The 20208-nt window shown below is 55.9% G+C and overlaps 2 protein-coding genes across 8 annotated transcripts in view; both read left to right on the plus strand.

Moving 5' to 3' along the window:
* The window catches only part of ARID1A (AT-rich interaction domain 1A), a 61180-nt gene extending 51102 nt beyond the window's left edge, over window positions 1-10078 (plus strand). For all 4 annotated transcript variants that reach the window (XM_087761299.1, XM_087761300.1, XM_087761301.1 and 1 more), the window contains 8 exons: window positions 2025-2157; window positions 2512-2684; window positions 2864-3014; window positions 3173-3307; window positions 3417-3513; window positions 4997-5870; window positions 6171-6301; window positions 7131-10078. In XM_087761299.1, coding sequence (XP_087617425.1) covers window positions 2025-2157; window positions 2512-2684; window positions 2864-3014; window positions 3173-3307; window positions 3417-3513; window positions 4997-5870; window positions 6171-6301; window positions 7131-8855 — 3419 coding nt within the window. In that variant the 3' untranslated portion in view covers window positions 8856-10078. The remainder of the gene's footprint in view (window positions 1-2024; window positions 2158-2511; window positions 2685-2863; window positions 3015-3172; window positions 3308-3416; window positions 3514-4996; window positions 5871-6170; window positions 6302-7130) is intronic.
* Window positions 10079-10214: 136 nt separating this feature from the next.
* PIGV (phosphatidylinositol glycan anchor biosynthesis class V) lies at window positions 10215-19814 on the plus strand. 4 transcript variants are annotated; one of them, XM_087761306.1, is made up of 6 exons: window positions 10215-11027; window positions 11129-11157; window positions 11551-11936; window positions 15826-15979; window positions 17371-18528; window positions 19386-19814. In XM_087761306.1, the coding sequence occupies exons 4-6, from the start codon at window positions 15893-15895 to the stop codon at window positions 19689-19691; spliced, it is 1551 nt and encodes a 516-aa protein (XP_087617432.1). In that variant the 5' UTR covers window positions 10215-11027; window positions 11129-11157; window positions 11551-11936; window positions 15826-15892; the 3' UTR covers window positions 19692-19814. The 4 variants fall into 4 exon arrangements, with proteins under 4 accessions (XP_087617432.1, XP_087617431.1, XP_087617429.1 ...); XM_087761305.1 differs by lacking the exons at window positions 10215-11027; window positions 11129-11157; window positions 11551-11936 and adding an exon at window positions 12614-12702; XM_087761303.1 differs by lacking the exons at window positions 10215-11027; window positions 11129-11157; window positions 11551-11936 and adding an exon at window positions 12628-12702 and having other exon boundaries at window positions 14053-15979.
* Window positions 19815-20208: the final 394 nt, after the last annotated feature.

The raw sequence follows: 20208 nt of genomic DNA on the forward strand, positions 1-20208 counted from the left end.
TCGTGCTCCTTTCGCTTTCCTTTTCCTCCTCTCTTGCTCCCCTGGATCGGCAGGAGCTGAGGGCGTAGGGGACAACACAAATTGCTTTCTCAGCCTCAGCTCCAGGCTTAAGAGCAGTAGAGAAGCGGAGGCCCAGCGGGCACTACTGTCGCAGGGGGCTGCTGAGGCCCCGCTGAAGCAGCGTCCCCCAGACTTGCACGCACAGAGGCCGGTCTCCCAGGGAATCACCCTTACTGGGGAATAACTTCCCTGTTTGAAACCGAGTGGACAACAGTGGGGCGTTTTGAAGTCCCATCATTTGGATGAAGGGCTCCGTCATCCCACGCAGGCACACGTGCTTTGCTCTCCTTGCAGACTTTATAACCTGTTGGCGTTGGTTTACGCTTCGTTTCAGCCTGTTCTGTCAAATGCACTTCTGCCTAACTTTGTGAATGATGAGGATAGCACTGCACGATTCTCCATTAACCACTTTTTGAGGCTGCAGAGCATCTGAAGGCCTTGCAGGACAATCATCTAGGTAGAGCTCGTGGTGCTGGTGCTCTTTTCCATGCACTGTGCGTTCATAACCCTCAAAACCCAAAAGCGGTTACAGAAAGGCCTTGGCTGGAGTGGACGGGGTATTGCCTCGTGGGCACTCGGCGCGGGTTTCCTGCAAACCTGCTTGGGTTCCTGCTCGCAAACTGCAGCGTGTCCCTGGGGAGGCATAATCAGTCTGCCGTTGGGTTTTAATTCCCAGAGCAAGGAACTGGCCTGGCTCCAACTGTGTGTAAATTTGTGAGTGGGAGGGACGGCAGGGGGTGGGGACAAACACCAAATGGCAGCGACGCAGGGAATGTCTCGAGGCCTCTTCCTGCCGATGCCAGCATTACAAACAGAGACGAGCAGCGAATTCCTGGGGGAAGTGAGTGGACCTGAACCGCTGCTGACGAGGGACGGAGAACGGCGGGGGGGGCCATGAATGAAACTCCCCGCTGGGCTTGCCTCTGCCCTTCCTTCTCCCGAGACCTCCCCGGGCTGGGAGGGAGTTGTGGAGAGGAGGACAGGGTGCCAGGAAGGTGGGGTGTAAACAAACATGCCCTGGACCTGACCTCGGAGGATTTTAATGAATAGCTGAAATGACTCATCAACCAGCAGGGCTGAAGCTGAGGGATATCGGGTGCTGGGGATGGTAACTAATGGAAACATTAATTAAGAGTTCAGCTCTTGCCAGCTGCCAGGAGCATATGAACCTGAGAGCTGACACTGTCACAGTGATCCAGGGGCAGAGGAGAGCTCCGAGAGCTGACGGCACAGCTGGATTACACATGACGGCCTGGGATTTTTGATGAAAGCGTACTGTAGTGTAAAGCAACCCGTACAGAGCCAGGGAACTTGCTGGACGGGTTTTGTTGTTCAGTGAAAGATCCGGCATCTCCGGCATTCCCTGTTCCAGGAATCCTTGGGAGTGGTGCTTGAATTAACCTGCATGAGTTAACCCCTCTCAAAGGGCAGAGCAGACAGAGGAGCCTTGTTCAGCGTTACTTGGTGACTTCAGCTGACGTCCTGGAGGTCCCATCGCTAGAAAGATTGTGCGACTTCCAGGAGAGGGCTCAAACCCCCTTCTTTCTGGGTAGAAAGAGCATGTGAAGGTGATGGGTCAGTGGTTGTCGCTTGGCAAGAAGCACCATGTGCCACGCTGCACGGTGCACTGTGGAGCATCAGCCTTTGAAGCTAGATAGCCTGGGCACCACGACACAGTGCCACGGTGGTGGCACGGTGTATAAAAGGGAATGCGGCTAAGAATGAAGGCATGATGAAAACGAACGTGTCCTCTCAGCTTTACATTACTGTATGTGGTTCTTCTGGGGAAGTCCGGCCCGGTATGTCCTTGCAGTGTTGAGCTCCTTGTACTTTTTTGGCCATGTTTCATCTGCCTCTTTCTTGAAGGAGTCTTTGCTCTCTGCTCTTGGGGCTGATGTTCTGGGAGTTTCTGGGTTGCATCTGTAGGGTGCAAAGCTGCTCACACCACATTTCTGTTCTTGCAGCGGGTTCAGGCTCAATGCAGGGTCCTCAGACGCCTCAGTCCACCAGCAGCTCCATGGCAGAAGGAGGAGACCTGAAGCCACCAACTCCAGCATCTACGCCACACAGTCAGATGCCCCCTTTGCCAGGCATCAGGTATGAAACCATCGCACCCTCTTCCGCTGTGCTGGATGCAGTGTGACTGTGAGGTTGCTTCTGGGTCACTACCGCAGATGGCCGCAGATGGTGGGGCTCCATGGCTTTGCTCCTTTGTCAATGGCTCACAGCAACGTTGTTTGCTCTGCGTCTGTGTGTGAATAATCATTGCCTTTGGGACGGGGGTTGAGGACAGTATTGTAGTAGGGCAGTTCTTGATGCCTCTGTTGGAGGAGCGTGACTGTGGTCCTTCTAGGAGATAGCAACACCTGAGAGGGAACATGTGGGGAAAAGTATCCTGAGGAGCATGGTGGACCTCTATAATCCTATGTTTGTGGGTTTTTTTTGAATCAGGAGTAACTCAGTGGGCCTTCAGGATGCCTTTGCAGATGGTAGTGATCCTACGTTCCAGAAGCGGAACTCCATGACTCCAAATCCAGGGTACCAGCCCAGCATGAATACCTCCGACATGATGGGTCGCATGTCTTACGAGCCAAATAAAGATCCTTACAGCAGTATGAGGAAAGGTGAGGAAGTCCTTGCGTGCTCCTCTCCCTTCTCTCCTTGGATACTAATCCCTGTATCTGGCTGTACGCTGGAATGTGCTGTAGGAGACCACCTGCTTGCCCTTCTTCCCCAGAAGATGGGACGTGTCTTTCTAAGGCAGAGGTAGACATGTTTATTGATCCTTCTTTCAATATTTCAGCTCCAGGAAGCGATCCCTTCATGTCCTCAGGGCAGGGCCCCAACAGTGGTATGGGTGACCCTTACAATCGTGCTGCAGGTCCAGGGATGGGTAACATGGCCATGGGACAGCGGCAGCACTATTCCTACGGAGGTCCTTACGACAGAGTGAGGTGAGCACTTGAACCCGGTGAGATCCTGATTTGCTTGACTCATGTGAAATGATTACTTTCTCTTCACTATTGTGACTTTTCTGATCATCTTCTTCCATTTGAGGAGCGAGGGTGAATTTAAGTGGATGTGTGGGGTTTTTGTGTTTGCTTCCATGCAGGACGGAGCCCGGCATGGGACCCGAGGGCAACTTAGCGACCGGAACTCCGCAGCCAAACATCATGCCTTCCACCCCTGAATCGGGGATGTACTCTCCCAGCCGCTACCCGCAGCAGCAGCAGCAGCAGCAGCAAAGGTCTGTGCGGGGTGTTGCCACAAACGGCTCTTCCCAGTAGAGAGCTCTGAGGCTGTGAAAGTGAAGCATGCATCTGATCAGACAAGTAATGCATCTGTTTCTTCTCCAGACATGATTCCTATGGCAATCAATTCTCCACTCAAGGCACATCCTCGGGCAGCCCCTTCCCTAGCCAGCAAACTACCATGTATCAACAGCAACAGCAGGTAAGTTACCAGAAAGTTTCTGATTTGTTTGACTGAGAGACAGAAGAGTTTTATCTGTGAAATTTGCGAAGAGGGGAGGATGCAAACTCTTCGGGCTGTGTGTTTGCTTTATGGATGCGTAGAATTAAGTACCTTATACAGGAGGCTCTTTTTTTCCAGTTTCCAAATAGTTTAAATGAGTTTTAATTAGCGTTTCCAGTGTTGTGTTAGCAAAACAATGTTCTGAGAACGGAGGCTGTGTAGTTCGCAGACATGCACGCTCTGGTCAGGCAGCAGGAGATCAGGAAGCTTTGTTGGGCTTCTCTGCCCTTCTGGAACTTCCTGAATCCCGTCATGTTTCTGTAACACTTCTTTGGTCCAAGTGATCAGATGAGTTGGTTTGGAGGAAGTCCTTGATTGTTCTGAGGAGCTCTTTCAGGTGGATCATTCTGCACAACCCAGGGTTTTTTTTTGTCTTTGCCTTACTGAGCCTGCAGACAAAGGCTTCAGACCTGCCTCCACTCCTCCACTGCCCCACTGCCTCCTGCTCGTTGTTCTCAAAAACATCAGGTTTGTTTCAGGACAGAGTCTGAATGAATGTATCTCTCTTTCCATGGTCCTTACATATGACTTGCTCTTTGTATCAGTGCCAAGACCCATAATGTTTTCCTGATAATTTTGAGTCCTCTGGTTTAGGAGAGTATAGAGAGGGCACTCGCTGAGCTGCGCTAAGAATAATTCCAACTGCTCTGCAGTTTGGCTCTGCAACCAGAGCCACGGGGCTCCAAGCCAAGAGTTTGAGTTACTCCGGTACTTGTCATCTTTGAAGCCCTAGAGCTCCATCTGAAGCCAGTCATGACCGTGGAGCTTCTGAGTAGACTGTATGGCAGCTAGAGCATAGACCCTTGGAGGCAAGAGAGGTCTTGGATTTTAGTTCTCTCTTGGCAACTGACTGTTTTCTCCATTTGCACTTAAAAGAAGTAGAGGGGAGAATAGTTCTTGCTCCTTTCAGTGATGTGTTTTGAAATCTACAGGAAAGGAAGAAGCAGGAAGTACAACGGTTTTTAACACTTCTTGTGTGATGCTTCAGCAGAAGCCTCTGTTTTCTGGGAAGTACAAGAGAAATAGGGTCTGATAAAATTCCTGGATGTGAAAGGAAACAAGTACCTATGCACGGTTTGGTTTGTGGTGAATGTGTAGTAGAGCCGAGTCTTTTCTCCAGGAAAGTCCTTTCTGTGGGCAGATTTCTGCCCCCAAGGCATCCTTGTAGAATCCACAAGGAAACTGCCCAGCCAGCCGCAAGGAATTGGTCTTGGCTTGTGAAACGGAAAGACTGATCCAACTTCATGCTGGATATGGCTAACAACGAGACAAGTCTTGCCCTCTTACAGGCCATGCCGTGGGGCATATCCTCCGGCTCTGAGTAGCTCTGCCCACTGAGGTCTGGGTTGCTTGTTTCTAAGTGGATCATCTCCTACTGTCGATGCCTTTATTTTCCCTATAGAATTACAAGCGACCGATGGATGGCAGCTACGGCCCGCCTGCCAAGCGACACGAAGGGGAGATGTACAACGTACCATACAGCGCCGGGCAGGGGCAGACGCAGCAGCAGCTGCCTCCAGCACAGACCCAGCAACCGAGCCAGCAGCAAACTGCACAGCCGTCTCCACAGCAGGACTTGTATAACCAGTATGGGAGTACATACCCTGCTGCTGACCGCCGATCTGCCGGAGGGCCACAGAACCAGTTCCCATTCCAATTTGGCAGAGACAGGGTCTCGGCTCCCCCAGGCTCCAATGCTCAGCAAAACATGCCTCCTCAGATGATGGGTGGTCCCATACAACCTACTCCAGAGGGCCCGCAGCAAGGCGCCATGTGGCAAGGGCGCAACGAAATAGGGTACAGCTATCCGAACCGGCAGAGCACTGGCTCTGCGCCCCAGGGGCCTGCTTATCACGGAGTGACTCGAACAGATGAAATTCTGCATTCAGACCAGAGGGTCAACCATGAGGGACCATGGCCTTCCCATGGGAACCGGCAACCTCCTTATGGTCCCTCTGCCCCCGTGCCCCCAATGACGAGGCCCCCCCAGTCTAACTACCAGACCCCCCCTAGCATGCAGAATCACATTCCTCAGGTATCCAGCCCAGCACCTCTGCCCAGACCTCTGGAGAATCGCACTTCTCCTAGTAAATCTCCATTCCTGCACTCGGGGATGAAAATGCAGAAGGCAGGACCGCCAGTCCCTGCCTCGCATATAACACCAGCAGCTGTACAGCCTCCCATGATCCGACGAGACATCACCTTCCCTCCGGGATCAGTAGAAGCTACGCAACCTGTGTTGAAGCAGAGGAGGCGGCTGACAGCAAAAGATATCGGTAAGAGAGAATTCCTGCTTTTCTGCCTGTGCCTGTCGAGGGGGTGGGTGCTGCTGTTACCCTTTGGTACAGCAGTGCTGAGTGGAAGGGCCCTGCTGGCTTGGAAAGAATCATATTTTTGCAGGTTAGTTGTGTTTTCAGACATCATTTTGGCATTGTCGGCGGAGAGACTGCTGGTACCTACAGTCTGTACATCATCTTAAACAGGCTCTGCTCTTCGTGGGTCCAAAAAGCATATCAAGTATCTCCTTTTTGTTTTTAAACTCCAGGAGCTTGAAGTATCATGTGTTTATGTTACAGGAACTCCTGAAGCCTGGAGAGTGATGATGTCTCTGAAGTCTGGGCTGCTAGCTGAAAGTACGTGGGCCTTAGATACCATAAACATCCTGCTCTATGATGACAACAGCATAATGACCTTCAACCTCAGCCAGGTGGGTGCAGATGCTCTCCGATGCAGGTCTTTGAAGTGCTAATTTTGTAGGGTTTTCTGTCAGCGAGATAGCAACAAGCAGCTCTGCCCTCGTAGGGCCGGGCTCCCAGACGTCCCTGTAGCTGCCGAGCACGCCAGGCCTGAAGAGAGCATGGGGTCTGGGTATCTGTGCGCTGGTTCCTCCCTGGCCTGTGTAATCTGTGTGTGTGTTGGTGTGCAAGTGTCTGCGTTCTCCTCTCTGGGGAGATGAATTGCCTCTGTAACAGAGGAAGCGAATAACCTTGGGGAGGCCGTGATGGACTTCGCAGCAAGAGTGCTATGAAAGGCTGGAGGCTGCTTGCATTTTCGGGCGATGATGGCGTTCACTCACCTCTGGCTCTGTCGTTCCCCCGGACAGCGCGCGGTGAGGCTGGGATGCCAATCCGGAGGGCCAGCCTCTCTGTTAGTTGCCACGTGCCTCTGCGGCCGTTGTAAAAACCGCTCGGCAATACTGTAAAGGCTGCTTTGCTTAGTGCTGCCCTTCATCTCCCAGAGGGGAGATACAGCCAAGAGCACGTGTGTGTGCGCAGGTATGTGTGTCTGGAGGGGGGGCGGCTCGGGTGCTGACAGTCAGTATCTGGTTTCGTCTTTTGTTCCTTTTCTCGGAGGACAGAAAGCTCTCTTTTGCAAATAGTTTATTGCCAGCATGAAAAGAACCCATTAATTAACATCACTGCTGAAATTCTTAGCCCTTCACGCCCTGCTTTCCCAGTCGCTCACGTTGGCCTAAGTTGTTTTCTGATCACTGTTCCCTTCCTTCCTCCCCCTCCTGTTTTTCTCCTCCCTTGTAGCTGCCGGGCTTGCTGGAACTCTTGGTGGAGTATTTCCGGCGCTGCCTGATCGAGATCTTTGGGATCCTGAAGGAATACGAGGTGGGAGACCCAGGGCAAAGAACACTATTAGATCCCGAAAGGTTCTGCAAGTCTTCAGCTTCCTCTCATGAGGAAGGGGAGGAGGAGGATGAACCACGGAGCCTGAACTGTGAGGAGGAAGAAGAGGATGAGGAAGAGGAGGAGGCTGCGTTTTCGAGCAAGGACAAAGCACCTCTAGAGAGCAGTGAGGAAAAACTAGTTAGTAAATTCGACAAGCTTCCAGTCAAGGTCGTGCAGAAAAACGACCCGTTTGTGGTAGATTATTCAGACAAGCTGGGGCGAGTGCAGGAGTTCGAAAGCGGACTGTTGCACTGGCGGATTGGCGGCGGAGATACCACCGAGCACATTCAGACCCACTTTGAGAGCAAGACGGAGCTACCTTTGACTCATAAACGAGCTTCCTGCAACTCCGTCTTGAGGAAACGTTCAGCAGCCGAGAGCAATCCGAGCACTAGGGAAGGAGAGACTCCTCCATCCGACAGCTCCTCGGAGAAGAGGATAACTGCCACCATGGACGACATGCTTTCGGCACGTCCGGGCTCCCTGGCAGGGGAGGAGGAAGAGGTCAAAGCTTTGGAAACGGCAAAGGAAAGCAGCAAGTTTCCCTTTGGCATTAGTCCAGCTCAGAGTCACAGAAATATAAAAATTCTGGAGGACGAACCTCACAGTAAAGACGAGACGCCCCTCTGCACCCTCCTCGACTGGCAGGACTCTCTGGCGAAGCGCTGCATCTGTGTCTCTAACATCATCAGGAGTTTATCGTTTGTGCCGGGCAATGACTTCGAGATGTCTAAACATCCCGGGCTGCTGCTGATTCTAGGGAAACTGATTCTCTTGCACCACAAGCACCCAGAACGCAAACAGGCGCCCCTGACCTACGAGAAAGAGGAGGAGCAGGACCAAGGGGTGAGCTGCAACAAGGTGGAGTGGTGGTGGGACTGCTTGGAGATGCTGCGTGAAAATACACTGGTCACGCTGGCCAACATTTCTGGCCAGCTGGACCTCTCCCCTTACCCGGAAAGCATCTGTTTGCCCATCCTGGATGGACTCCTCCACTGGGCAGTCTGTCCGTCAGCAGAGGCCCAGGATCCCTTTCCGACACTGGGGCCCAATGCGGTCCTCTCCCCTCAGAGACTGGTTTTGGAAACACTCAGCAAACTCAGCATCCAGGACAACAATGTGGATTTGATTCTTGCAACTCCCCCCTTCAGTCGCTTGGAGAAGCTGTACAGCACCATGGTGCGGTTCCTTAGTGACAGAAAGAACCCGGTGTGTCGAGAGATGGCTGTGGTACTACTGGCCAACTTGGCACAGGGGGACAGCCTGGCAGCAAGAGCGATTGCTGTGCAGAAGGGCAGCATTGGCAACTTGCTGGGCTTCTTGGAGGACAGCCTGGCCGCCACGCAGTTCCAGCAGAGCCAGGCCGGCTTGATGCACATGCAGAACCCGCCCTTTGAGTCGACGAGCGTGGACATGATGCGCCGAGCTGCTCGGGCGCTGCTCGCCCTGGCCAAGGTGGACGAGAACCACTCGGAGTTCACGTTATACGAGTCGCGGCTGTTGGACATCTCCGTGTCGCCTTTGATGAACTCTTTGGTTTCACAAGTTATTTGTGATGTACTGTTTTTAATTGGCCAGTCATGACAGCTGTGGGATCCGAGACCCTGTGTGCGTGTGCGTGAGTGGAGAACTTAGAAACTGACTGTTGCCCTTTATTTATGCAAAACCACCTCAGAATCCACTGTCTGCCCTGCGCTGTCCTGCTTCTCCCGTGGGGAAAGATGTCCCCGTTCCCTCTCCCCTTCCCCTGCCCTTCAAATTTGTCCTGAATCCCTTATTAAAGGAGACAAAGTTCTGTCTACATAGAAGACTTTTTTTATTTTAACCAAAGTTACTGTCGTTTACAGTGAGTTTGGGGAAACGACTTGCCGTGTTATCACATTGACAGGCACCACTTTCATAACTGTTTTTAATGGTAAACTCTGAAGGACAAACGTGACTGCTGAACTCTGTGTGGTTTATCGTTGTACATTCACAATCTTGCAGGAACCAAGAAGTTACCAGTTGTGAACAGACCTTGTCCAAGGGAGGCCTGTGCAGTAGCGTGTAGAACTTCATGTACTGTACACCTTAAACTGTAAACATACTGTAATAATGTCTCACATGGAAAAAAAAAAAAAACGCTGGATCAGCAGCAAGCTGTAGTTTTTAAAAATGTTTTTAGTTAATGTTGAGGAGAAAAAAAAGGCTTTTCCCCCAAAGTATCATGTGTGAACCTACAACACCCTGACCTCTTTCTCTCTTCCTCCTTGATTGTATGAATAACCCTGAGATCACCTCTTAGAACTGGTTTTAACCTTTAGCTGCAGCCCGAACGCTGCCACGTGTGTATATATATATGACGTTGTACATTGCACATACCCTAAGATTCCTTGCAGTTTTGTCCCCCTCTCCCTGCCCCTTTATAGTATGACGAGTTAACGAGTTGATGACCTGCAAAAGCGAGACACAATTATTTAATCTCTTGCCAGACATCCCTCCCTGGAGGATGCTGTACAGGTCTCTGTGTATAAAGTCATTGCTGTCTCAGCAGCCAATCAACTTATAGTTTATTTTTCCTGTTTTTGTTTTCTTTCTAATCGAGGTGTGAAAAAGTTCTAGGTTCAGTTGAAGTTCCTGATGAAGAAACACAATTGAGATTTTTCAGTGATGAATTCTGCATATTTGTATTTCAGACGATGTAGCTAAAAACTTGATGTAAATTCCTCCCTTTTTTCCTTTTTTGGCTTAATGAATATCATTTATTCAGTATGAAATCTTTATACTATATGTTCCACGTGTTAAGAATAAATGTACATTAAATCTTCGTAAGATGTTTGTAAGGGTTTTTTTTATCAGCAGAGTGGGGAGGTAACGTCAGCGCTGTCAGGACTTGCGGACGCGGCGGTGAAGGCCGGCTCCTCCTTACGCGCGCTCGGAGGCCTCGGGTCCCGGGCGCTGCGGCGGCGGCTGGGGTTGACGAAGTCCTGCCTCGCTCCGGAGCCCCGCTGCCCCGCGCCCCGGCTTGTTGCAGCGACGGCGTTGGGCTCAGCACCGCTCGGGCGCGGGTAGGAACGGATTTGCAGCGCGGGGGGAAGCTACGGCAGCGACGCGCCCTTGGCGGGGCGAAAAGGGCCGTGGCTGGGAAGGGGGGCGGCTCCCTTTCAGCTCTGTGAAATGGAAACTTTTCCTTCCCCGCGCGTTTTTCAGGTTTTCTTGGAGCCGTGGCGTGGGCTCTTCCCGCAGGCAGGGCTCCGCTGCCCTTCAGCAAACGGCCACGGTTCAGGCTCTGCATGGGAAAATTGCCCGTTTTCATGGGCTAGTAAACGGGGGTTTTAGCTGGCCTGAAGCTTCATCCTCAACCAGTAACAGAAGCAGGCCAGCTAGAATGGCACCGAGCCGGGTTAAGCGAAGAGCTAGGTAAAGAAAAAGGAGGAGCTTTTTAAAAGGCAAATGTATTTTGCTGTTCGAGAAATAACCTCGTTTTATCCCCGTCCTCTCCTAGGGCGCTCGCAGTTCCCAGCGCCCTCCCGTAGCTGTGTTCCTCAGACTTCACGGTTCTGGGAGTAATTGTGCCGGAATCAATCCCCCTCTTTTCTGAGAAGTCTCTGTATCAGCAGGGATTGCGGGAGCTCTTTGGCTGGCAAAAGGCGAGTCCCTAAAACGGATTTCTGAAGGGACAGGAACGGTGCTGGGCTTCCTTGGCTTTAGAAAATACTGAATGGAAAGCAAGCCGCGAGATAAGAATTCCGCTGGACTTTGCCGTTCCGCGACAAGGTTGTTGACTTAAAACCAACTTCTCCGATAATTTAGTTCTGTATTCCAGGAGCTTTGTTTAATCTGATTAATGTAAAAAATTTACTTCTTTTTCTAAACAGAAGGGACCGCCGCAGCAAGGCTGAAGAAGGTAACGTGAGCAGCTTTTGTACGGCCTCCGCGTTCGTGTTGTGGTGAATTTAATCATAAGCGAACGCGACGTTTGGGAGGGGAAGAACAGCCACAAGCGGTACTAACTGCCCGTTTTACCAGTATTTATACAACCGGTTGATCTGAGGGGAGCAATTCTGCTCCCCCAGTGCCTGCGTGCACGCAGACGCGCACAGCGCTCGCGCTTCTAAAATGGTTAAAAGAAAAATAGCAGAGATGAGAAATTAGTAAAATGAGAACAAGCAGTGTTCACAGTTTGTAATTAGGGACTATTTTGAGAGCCACACCTGATCTCAAACTCGACTCGGCTGCCCAGAATGCAAATCCTCGATGCTTTGACCCGATTTGTACCCAAAGCTTTCCATTTCTGCAGGCATTCCTCAGAAGGCCTCTTTGACCCCGACCGCTCCGCCATTGCCCGTTTTTACCAGCAAGGGAGAAAACCCGAGTTGTTCCCGAGCCGGAGCCCCGATTAAAAGCCCTCGGGGAGTCTCCCTCGAAGACGCAGTTGGCAACGATGATTTCTCTTCCGTGCCCACAGCAGATACGGTCAGGCCGAGGCCGCGGCGCGCCGGTTTTAAGCACAAAGACTTGCTGCTCCTCGCCGGGCCGGGCCGGGAGCGAGGCCCGGCGGCGCTGCCACGGGCTGGCGGCGTGGTTAAGCCAAGGGTGAGCTCGGTCAGGGCGAAAGCAAAACCCGATGCCTCCGTCATCACGTGGACGAGATCTTGAGAGAAACCTGCCCCCCCTCTAGTAATAGTAAGTAATTAATATAACGACACGCACTTATTACCGGCTGTTGTTACGTGATGGTGCTTAATGGGCTTTGGCAAGAGGCGCGTGTAGGCCGTGCCCTCGCTGCAGTGGTGCGCCCCCAGCACCGGCGCCATCCCCAGAGCCGAGGCCTGGCGCTCCCCGCCCCGCGGCCGGGCCCGGCTCCCCCGGGGCTGGTGGCCGGGCTGGGGAGCGGGCCCCGGGCCAGGCCGGGCCGGGCGCGGGCCGTGGGCGCTGGGAGCGGGGCAGCGCTCGGGCCCGCGCCCGCCGTGGCCGGAGCCGCCGCGAAGGAGCCTCCCCCGCCGCGGGCGCTGCAAGGGCGCACCCGGTTTTTTCTTTTTTAAACAAAACCGCTCAGTTTGGCCCTCGCGGGCCCCGCCAGGAGCGGGGGGGAGGCCGGGGGCCGCCCGGGGTGAGGCGCCGACGGCAACGGCCTGTTCCCTGGGCGGGGAGGGGCCCCGCTCCGCGGCCCGAGCGGCGGCAGGGCCCGGGGCGAGGCGGGGGAGGGCAGGGCTCGGGGCAGGGCCCGGGTGCCCGCTTCGGGCCCATGAGCGCCCCCGCCGCCGCCTCGCCCTTAACAAAGATGGCGCCGCTCGACACACACACACACACACCCCCCCCCGGCCGCCGCGTGACGCGGCGCGCAGCCCAAGGGCGCGCGCAGCCGCGGAAGAGGAGTGGCCGGAAGCGGGAGGGGGCGGCGATGACGTCGGGATGGAGCCGGCGCGGGAGCCACGCGCCGGGCGCTCAGGTGGGGGAGGGGCGGGGCCGCGCGCGCGCCGCGGGGGGCGGGGCAGGACCACGCCCCTCCCGCCCGGGGCCACGCCCCCCCGCCACCCCACCCCACCCCCCGCGCCCCGGGGCCCCCGGCGCCGGGCGGGAGCCAGGGCGAGGGGCGGGGGCCGCGGCCGGGGCCCTGCGGAGGGGCCGGGGCGCGGGGGGAGGCGGCTCCGCGGGCGGCCGGGCCGAGGCCTCGCCCGGGGCCGGTCCCGCTCAGCCGCGGGTCGTCGCCCGCTCGCGGGCTCGCAGGCGGGGGGGGGGGGGCTCCCCGGCCCCGCGCAGCGCTCCGGCCGCCCCCCGCCTCCGCCGGGCCCGCCCCTCCCGAGGCCGGGGGAGGCCGCTCCGCCTCCCGCTCCCGCCCGGCCCGAGGCCGCGTGCCGGCTTCGCCCGCCCGACGCCAGCGGCGGGAGCACAAGTGCCCGCGTCCCGGCGGAGGCCGCGCCGCCCTTGTCACGGCGCTGCCTGCGGCGGCAAAGGCGGAGGCGAAACGCGCGGGGAAGCGGCCGCGGTACGCGAGGCCTGCTGCGGCGCGCTCGGGCCCGCAGCCCCAGCGGCTGCTTGGCGGGGCCGTCCCCGGCCGCGCCATCCGCCGTCCCCGGCCACACCGGCCGCCGTCCCCGGCCGCGCCGCCGGGTTGGGTTTTGGTCCGGCGCGGGTTCTGCTCGCACGCAGAGCCGTCCCCGAAGGCGGCGGGGTGGAAGCGTTCCCGTTTCCATCCGGGGCCGGGCGAAGCGCTGCCGGGGCTGCAGCCGGTGGCTGAAAGCGGCCGCGAGGCCACGAGCTCCCGGGTCCGCAGAGCGGCGCCAGGCGAACGCGGTGGCCGAAGCCGGGTCGTTCTGTGGCGTCCTGCTCGGGGCAGGGTTTCAGAGGGGCCGGGGCGCCTCCCGAACCGCAGCGGGCTGCAGAAGGAGCGGGCGCCCAGGCCGTGGCGGGGGCGCAGGCGGGAGCCGCTTCCCCGGGACCCCCCAGCCCGGCCGGGGGCCGGGGGCCGGGAGCCGGGAGCCGGGGCGGGGGAGAGGCCGCTGTGGCGAGCGCCTGCCGCCACCGGGTGGCAACCGGTCTCCACTGCACCTTCGCAGCCCCTGCTGAATTCGCAGTTCGCTCGCGCGGAGCCTTACCCAGCCTCTGCTGCGTTTGCATTCGCGTCCTTTTTTAGCACCGTTTCCAGAGCGAGCAAAACGCAATTCGACCTGAGAGCAAAGGGGAACACAGAACACGGAGAGAAAGACGTCTTTAATGTTAATTAAGACTTTGCATCTTTTTCTACTGAAATATTTTTAACCCGCTTCTGCCTTTCCGTGTCCTTTTTCCCTCCGTGCAGGTGCGCTTTCTTGCAGCGCTGCCGGAGCAGAGACGCCCCGGCTCGGACGCCGTGCCCTCCGCAGAACGGCGGCCGTGGGCTGCAGCTTTCTGCAGACGTCGCTGCTTTCCGTTACAAGGTGTGCGGCATCCTGACAGGAACGGGCTTTTTAAAGCTGTTTGCTTTGAGCCTTCTCGGCGCATTCACGCGAAGCTGTTCCTCGGCTTTTTAAAAAATATTTAAAGTGCTGAGACAATTTCTGCCGCTGTGCTTTAATAGGATTTGCAGCTGCGAATGCGCTTTAATAGAATTTACAGCTGGGCTGAAGTATCCCCTCTCTTAAAATAACATTGCAGCTTCGTGATTCAGGAGAATGGGCCTCCCACCGGTTGCTTTGTCTGGAGCCGTGAACGCTCTGGGGCAAGAGGAGAAGATGAGCAAACCCAGGACTTTTGTATGCGGCTAAAGAGGAAGCAGAATCCTGCGGTTAGGGACTGGAACTACAAATGAGCCTATTTGGGTCTTGGTTTTTGCGTTGCTGATGACTTGTTTTCTGCTCGCTCGTGCGGTTTTTAACCTGCCAGGTTTTTTTCTCCGTCAGTAAAATGGGAATAGGAAAACCTCAGCGTGTTTTTAGATCCTGAGGTGGTCGGCGTGGGGATCTCTGTGTTGTGAGGCGCGGGATCAGCACGACGGCAGGTGGGAGACGGTGCAGGATGTGGTGTCATCGGAACCTAGCGAGAGCTGCGGGCCTTCTGTTTCTCAAACTGAAAAGCAGTTGGTGGCTGGGCAACCAACGGCAGAAATGCGTTATCTTAAAAAGCTGCCCAACAGATACTGGCTGCCTGTCGCGGCTCTGGGCCAGGAGTTTTCATAGCTGGTCCCAGAACGTCAGTCCCGAATACACAGAACCGAAAGCAGTCAGACTGCACAAAGCGTTTTAAATCTCGCAGGTGAGGTTTGCAGGGAAGAGGTGGAAGAGAGCCACCCGCGCCTGTGCCCTCTGCCCGATGGGCAGATGCCCTCGCTCTGGAGACCAGGGCCCCTGCCGAATTCTTGGAAGATTACAGGTGGAGAGGGTGGAGCGCTGCGAGCCTCGCGGCCTGGAGGAGCTGTCTCCGGTCGATGGAGGGGGTGGGGGGAAGCCTGCGTGTCTGAGGAGGCGCCTTGGCCTCGCTCCGGCGGAGCTGCTGGGGCCGGTGCCACAGCAGCCCTGAATAAAGCCGTCCTCGGCTTCCCGGGCGCAAACGCAGGGCAGAGAGCAGGAGAGAGGAGAGAGCGTGCCTGGCTGCGAGCCCCAGTCAGCAAACTGCTTACACGGACGTTGTGCTCAGTGTCCACGTTTTAATTCTGTCTCTATTCAAAAAAAAAAAGAAGGTTTAAATCCCATTCAGCAGACTGGAACTCGAATGTGTGTGTAGATGCTTGGCGGAGTCCTGGCTTGAGCCGCTGGGGTTTCTGCTGAGGCAGCCGCCGAGGAGGCCAGCGAGCCTGTCTGCTGCTGCTATTTACACTGGCCCGGTAAGAAGCGGGCTGAGAGTATGTTAGAACCGCTCTTCCTCTGCATCCTGCCAAGGTTAAGAAGTCAGGGAAATTTTTTTTAATAGGAACAATATCAAAGAGGTCTTCTGCGTCATCTCCCAGATCCGTGGTCTCTTTCATAAGTGACTTTCTCGTTCACGGCGATTTGCAGCCCTTTGAAGTGCCTGATCGTAAACAAAGGCGCATAATTTACAAACATGGCTGAAGCCAGAAGTACCTTTCTGTCTCTGTCCTCTCTGTTTATCAATTCAGGTTTCCAAGACCGGAGGGAGAATTTCCCTGGCAGCAGTGACCCGCTGAGACAGCCCTCCTGCTCAGAATGGCGCTGGTGAGCGGGCCAGACCCCCGCCTCCGAGAGGTCGCGTGGTTCGCGGTGTGCTGCAGAGCCCTGACCCTTCTGCTGCAGGCAAGTCTCCTGTGCCCCCGCCGACGGTGCTGCGACCTCTGTTGTTTGCTGCCCCAAGGCTTCTCCCTTCGGTACTGCCTTGCGCACCGTGAGCTGGTTCTGCTTGGCTGGGAAATCATCTTCTCCTTTGGAGAAGCAGCAGACCGGCTGCTTCCAGGGAGGCCGGTTGCTGTTAGGTAAAATGACATCGATTTCCTTGTAACTTACTGCGTTTTCATGCTGCTGTTGCAAGAGGCCGCTTTGGCAGCAGGAGAGGAAGATAACAAACAGAAGAGGAACAGTAATCTCCTCCCGCGCATTCCTCCCAAGGCTCATTTCCAGAGACACCCTTCTCTGAGCACGGGAGGGCTTGGTTGCTCTCTCCATCCTACCTGTGCCTACCGAGGCAGCCGGCAGAGTCTGGCTGTAGCCACGGCCTCCTGAAAGCAAATCAGCCTGAGAAGGCTCTGTAGCAGCGGCCGCCGGCCAGCTGGCAGATCGCGGCCGCCCCGGTCACCCCCGGGAGGGCTGAGTGGAACCGTCAGCCGAGATGAAGGACTCCGTGTTACAAATGCCAGAGGCCTGGTTAGACCAGATGTGTGCTTCGTGGTAAAACGGCGGCTTTGTCTGTCTTTTAGTCCCGATTTGTTCGGCGTGGCCTTTTCTCTGCCAACGCTGAACTTATTGCAGGGGACTCATCCCAACCTACATGTAGTTCAGCTACAAAACTTACCATCTGAGGGGTTTTGGGGGTTTGGTTTTTTAAAACATTTTCATTTGGAATTACGTGACAACACATTAAGTTGCGTACCTCCTATCTCATGAGCTCTCTGGGTTTTTCTCTCGCCTTCTAAAACGTGGTCAGCACCCCAGGCTCCTGGAGGCAGAGGTGCGTGCATTCTGCTTGCTCATCCCCGGGAAGCGAACCCCTTGGTGCACGCTGAGCCGCGGAGGCGATGGAGTGACCTAGAGACTGGAGAGGGGGCCTGGGAATCGGCTGCTGTCTTCTGCATCAGTTTGCTCTGGGAAAATGTTTTTCCCTAGTTCTGTCTCCTCTCCCTTGTACATCAGCTGGGACAATAATGCCAAACTGAGGAGACCGGGAGGCTTACCGGTGCTGCAGAGGTACCCGGTGTGAGCGTACGCAGTTAGATGTGCCTGGGCATGGGGCTGAGCAGCTTTCCCTGTCCAGTTCCGTGGGGATTCATGCTGGATACGTTCCAGAGCTTTATCAGTTCAAAAGGATGTGTTTGCACCTTTTCACAGTCATAGGCGTCCTTGCTGCGAAGCCCCTCAGCCTGGCTTCTGTGCTCCTCTTGTCCCCTTTGAAACCCAGGACTCCTCCTGCTTGGCGCTTTCGGTAGCGTACAAGAGGATGTCTGCTGGACTCCAATCCTCTCTTCTTTTTCCAGGCTCTGTTTAACCTCCTGATCCCAGATCACGCTGCAGACGCCTTCTGTCCCCCTCGCCTGTCGGAGCCTGGCCTGTGGGACCTGCTCGTGGAGCGGCTGCTGGGAGGCCTCTCGCACTGGGATGCAGAGCACTTCCTCTTCATCGCCGAGCGTGGTTACCTGTACGAGCACAACTGCGCCTTCTTCCCGCTGTACCCCCTGAGCGTGCGCGCCGTGGCCGAGGGGGCTCTCTGGCCCTTGCAGCGGCTGCTGCGATTGCGGAGCCGCCTCCTGCTATCAGCTGTGCTCCTTAATTCTCTCTTTTCTGTCCTGGCAGCCGCTGCCCTGTATAAGCTGGGCTGCGTCGTGCTGCAGTGCCGCAGGGTGGCTTTCCTTGCTGCCGTTCTCTTTTCCGTCAGCCCTGCCAACGTATTTATGGCAGCTGCTTACTCGGAGAGCATGTTTGCCTTCCTGGCGTTCAGTGCCATGTGGCAACTGGAGAAGGGGCAGAGCTGGCTCAGTGGACTGCTCTTCTCCCTTGCTTCTGGGGTGCGTGCCAACGGGCTTGTTAATGCTGGCTTCTTCCTCTACTCCCGTGGTAAATGCTTTGCCCTCCAGCTCCAGGTGGGTTCAGGATTGGTAAGGAGGCGCCCTCCGTTGTGGAAGCAGCTCCTTAGCCTGGCATCTTCAGCAGTTCTGGTGTGTGCCGGGATTTTTCTACCTTTTGCTTTATTTCAGTATTATGCCTACGTGAGGTTCTGCAGTCCTGGCACCGGCCGGGAGCAGACTGTTCCCAGGCCGCTGCTGCAGCTGGCTCTGGACAAGGGCTATCGTCTGGCGGCCGTGAACGGGGTTAAACCCCCTTGGTGCTCCCAGCGGTTCCCTGTGGTCTATTCCTATATTCAAGACGCTTACTGGAATGTGGGCCTTCTAAGGTATTTTGAGCTCAGGCAGATACCAAATTTCTTGCTTGCTTTGCCTGTCACTCTTCTGGGCTCGTGGGCTGCCTGGACCTACGTCACTGCAAACCCCCGGCACTGCCTAACTCTTGGTCTAGCGAGAAGAAAGAGTGAAGAAGAGGGGAAACCAAGAGCTGGATTTTGCTGCCCCGCTGTCTTTGTGTACGTGGTCCATGCCACGGTCCTGCTGGCGTTTGGATTCTTCTGCATGCACGTGCAGGTAGGACGTTCGTAGCAACACACAGGAGCCATTTCATCAGGGGAATGCAGCGTGGTGGCTGAGGCAGTGACAGTCGCAGCCCGAAGCTGTCCCAGCTGCGGGGCAGCACAGGGCAATGCAAACCAAAAGCTTTGCCTTTCCTCTTTCGGAGCTGCTTCCACAGAGAGTTTCCAAAGGCAGTTAGTTCCTCCGCTCTGCTGGAGAGTTCCCGAAGAGAGCTTGCCAGGAGCTCAGTGTGATGAGGACACCGGGACGGGGATCAAAGGCTCCGGCTGGTGTTGGGTGGATCCGACGCGTGCTTAAGGCCGGGCTTGCCAAGCCCTGCTGATGGGCTGTCACAGGACAGGGATACCGGGTCGTTACCATGTTGGCCCGAGCTTAACGGATGGCAATGAAAGGATCCAGAGCCTGCCGCCAGCCTCTAGAAAGCGTCTGAAGGTCTTTTCAGGACACAGCTAGTGGCACTAAAGGTTGGGGGTTCCAGTGAAAAGGTAACTGAAGAGTGAGATTCAGGTCTCCCCTGAAGCTGCTGCCCCTGCCCGGCTCCCGAGCGGGACAGTGACAAGGATTTCAGCGAGATGGTGACAGTTGGGTACCCTGTTTGTCCAAAACCTGGGGACCGCTTGACTGCTTACACAAATGTCTTGATAAATAAAGCAGGTTGAGCTGAGAGGTGTTTCATTTCAATGTAACAAATGCTAGCACCACGAAGTGGGGCCGTATTTGAGTATATAAATCCCCTTTATCAGCAGTCTGTTTTGAGGCAGGTAGATGGCTCCTTCCGTGCCTCGGGATCGGGCTGGTCACAGTCGGAGCCCTGCAGTTTATGTGATTTTTGCTCTGCCTGTCGTCTTCAGGTGCTGACCCGGTTCCTTGGCTCCTCCTCTCCCATCCTGTACTGGTTCTCCGCTCACCTGCTTCACGAACATGAACCTTTCCTCCGGAGCGAAGGGACCGATAACCAAACCGTTGCACCTCGCTCCGAGAAGTCTCTTCTGGGCAAATCTGGTTCCTGTGGGAAGGGGGCTTCTGCAAACCCCGTCGTGAGGCTGCTGCTGAACTGTACATTAATTACGCCCCTCAGCAAATGCGTTCTGGGATTCTTCCTGGCCTACTGGCTGCTGGGACTGGTTCTGCACTGCAACTGCTTGCCCTGGACATAGTGAGGGTGTGCGTTGCTACAGACGGGTCATGGGGCAGAAGCGCTGGTTGGGATTGACACTCATTTTTTCTAAAAAGCCTGACGGACACATAATGGTGCTGTTGTCCCGGTTGCAAAGGCATTACTCCTCCATTACTCCTCGGTTACTACTCGTGCGTGGCGCCGGCGCCGCGTGGCCGCATCTGGGACGGGCGCGTTCTGGTCGCTGCGATGCTTCAGCCTCCTGCCCCTCGGCACCTGTTGCTGGCGGCCGAAGTCCCTGGGCGCTGCCTGGGTCGGGGGCTGCTGCGGGGGGTGCTGCCATCGGGGGGTGCTGCCATCAGGGGCTACCGCCATCAGGGGGGTACCGCCATCAGGGGGGTGCTGCCACCGGGGGGTCCTGGCATCAGGGGGAACCGCCATCGGGGGGGTGCTGCCACCGGGGGGGTACCGCCATCGGGGGGTGCTGCCATCGGGGGGTGCTGCCATCGGGGGTACCGCCGCCGGGGGGTACCACCATCGGGGGGTGCTGCCATCGG

The sequence above is a fragment of the Nipponia nippon genome, unplaced genomic scaffold (genome assembly GCF_047370975.1).
Source record: "Nipponia nippon isolate SJK-2023a ecotype South Korea unplaced genomic scaffold, ASM4737097v1 scaffold_23, whole genome shotgun sequence".
NCBI classification, from domain to species: Eukaryota; Metazoa; Chordata; class Aves; order Pelecaniformes; family Threskiornithidae; genus Nipponia; species Nipponia nippon.

Bases quoted from the DNA above. Each gene is read 5' to 3' on its own strand.
- PIGV (XM_087761306.1), top strand. From the start codon at position 15,893: ATGGCGCTGGTGAGCGGGCCAGACCCCCGCCTCCGAGAGGTCGCGTGG. The intron at 15,980-17,370 runs GCAAGTCTCCTG...TTCTTTTTCCAG, and splicing joins CCCTGACCCTTCTGCTGCAG to GCTCTGTTTAACCTCCTGAT. The intron at 18,529-19,385 runs GTAGGACGTTCG...TGTCGTCTTCAG, and splicing joins TCTTCTGCATGCACGTGCAG to GTGCTGACCCGGTTCCTTGG.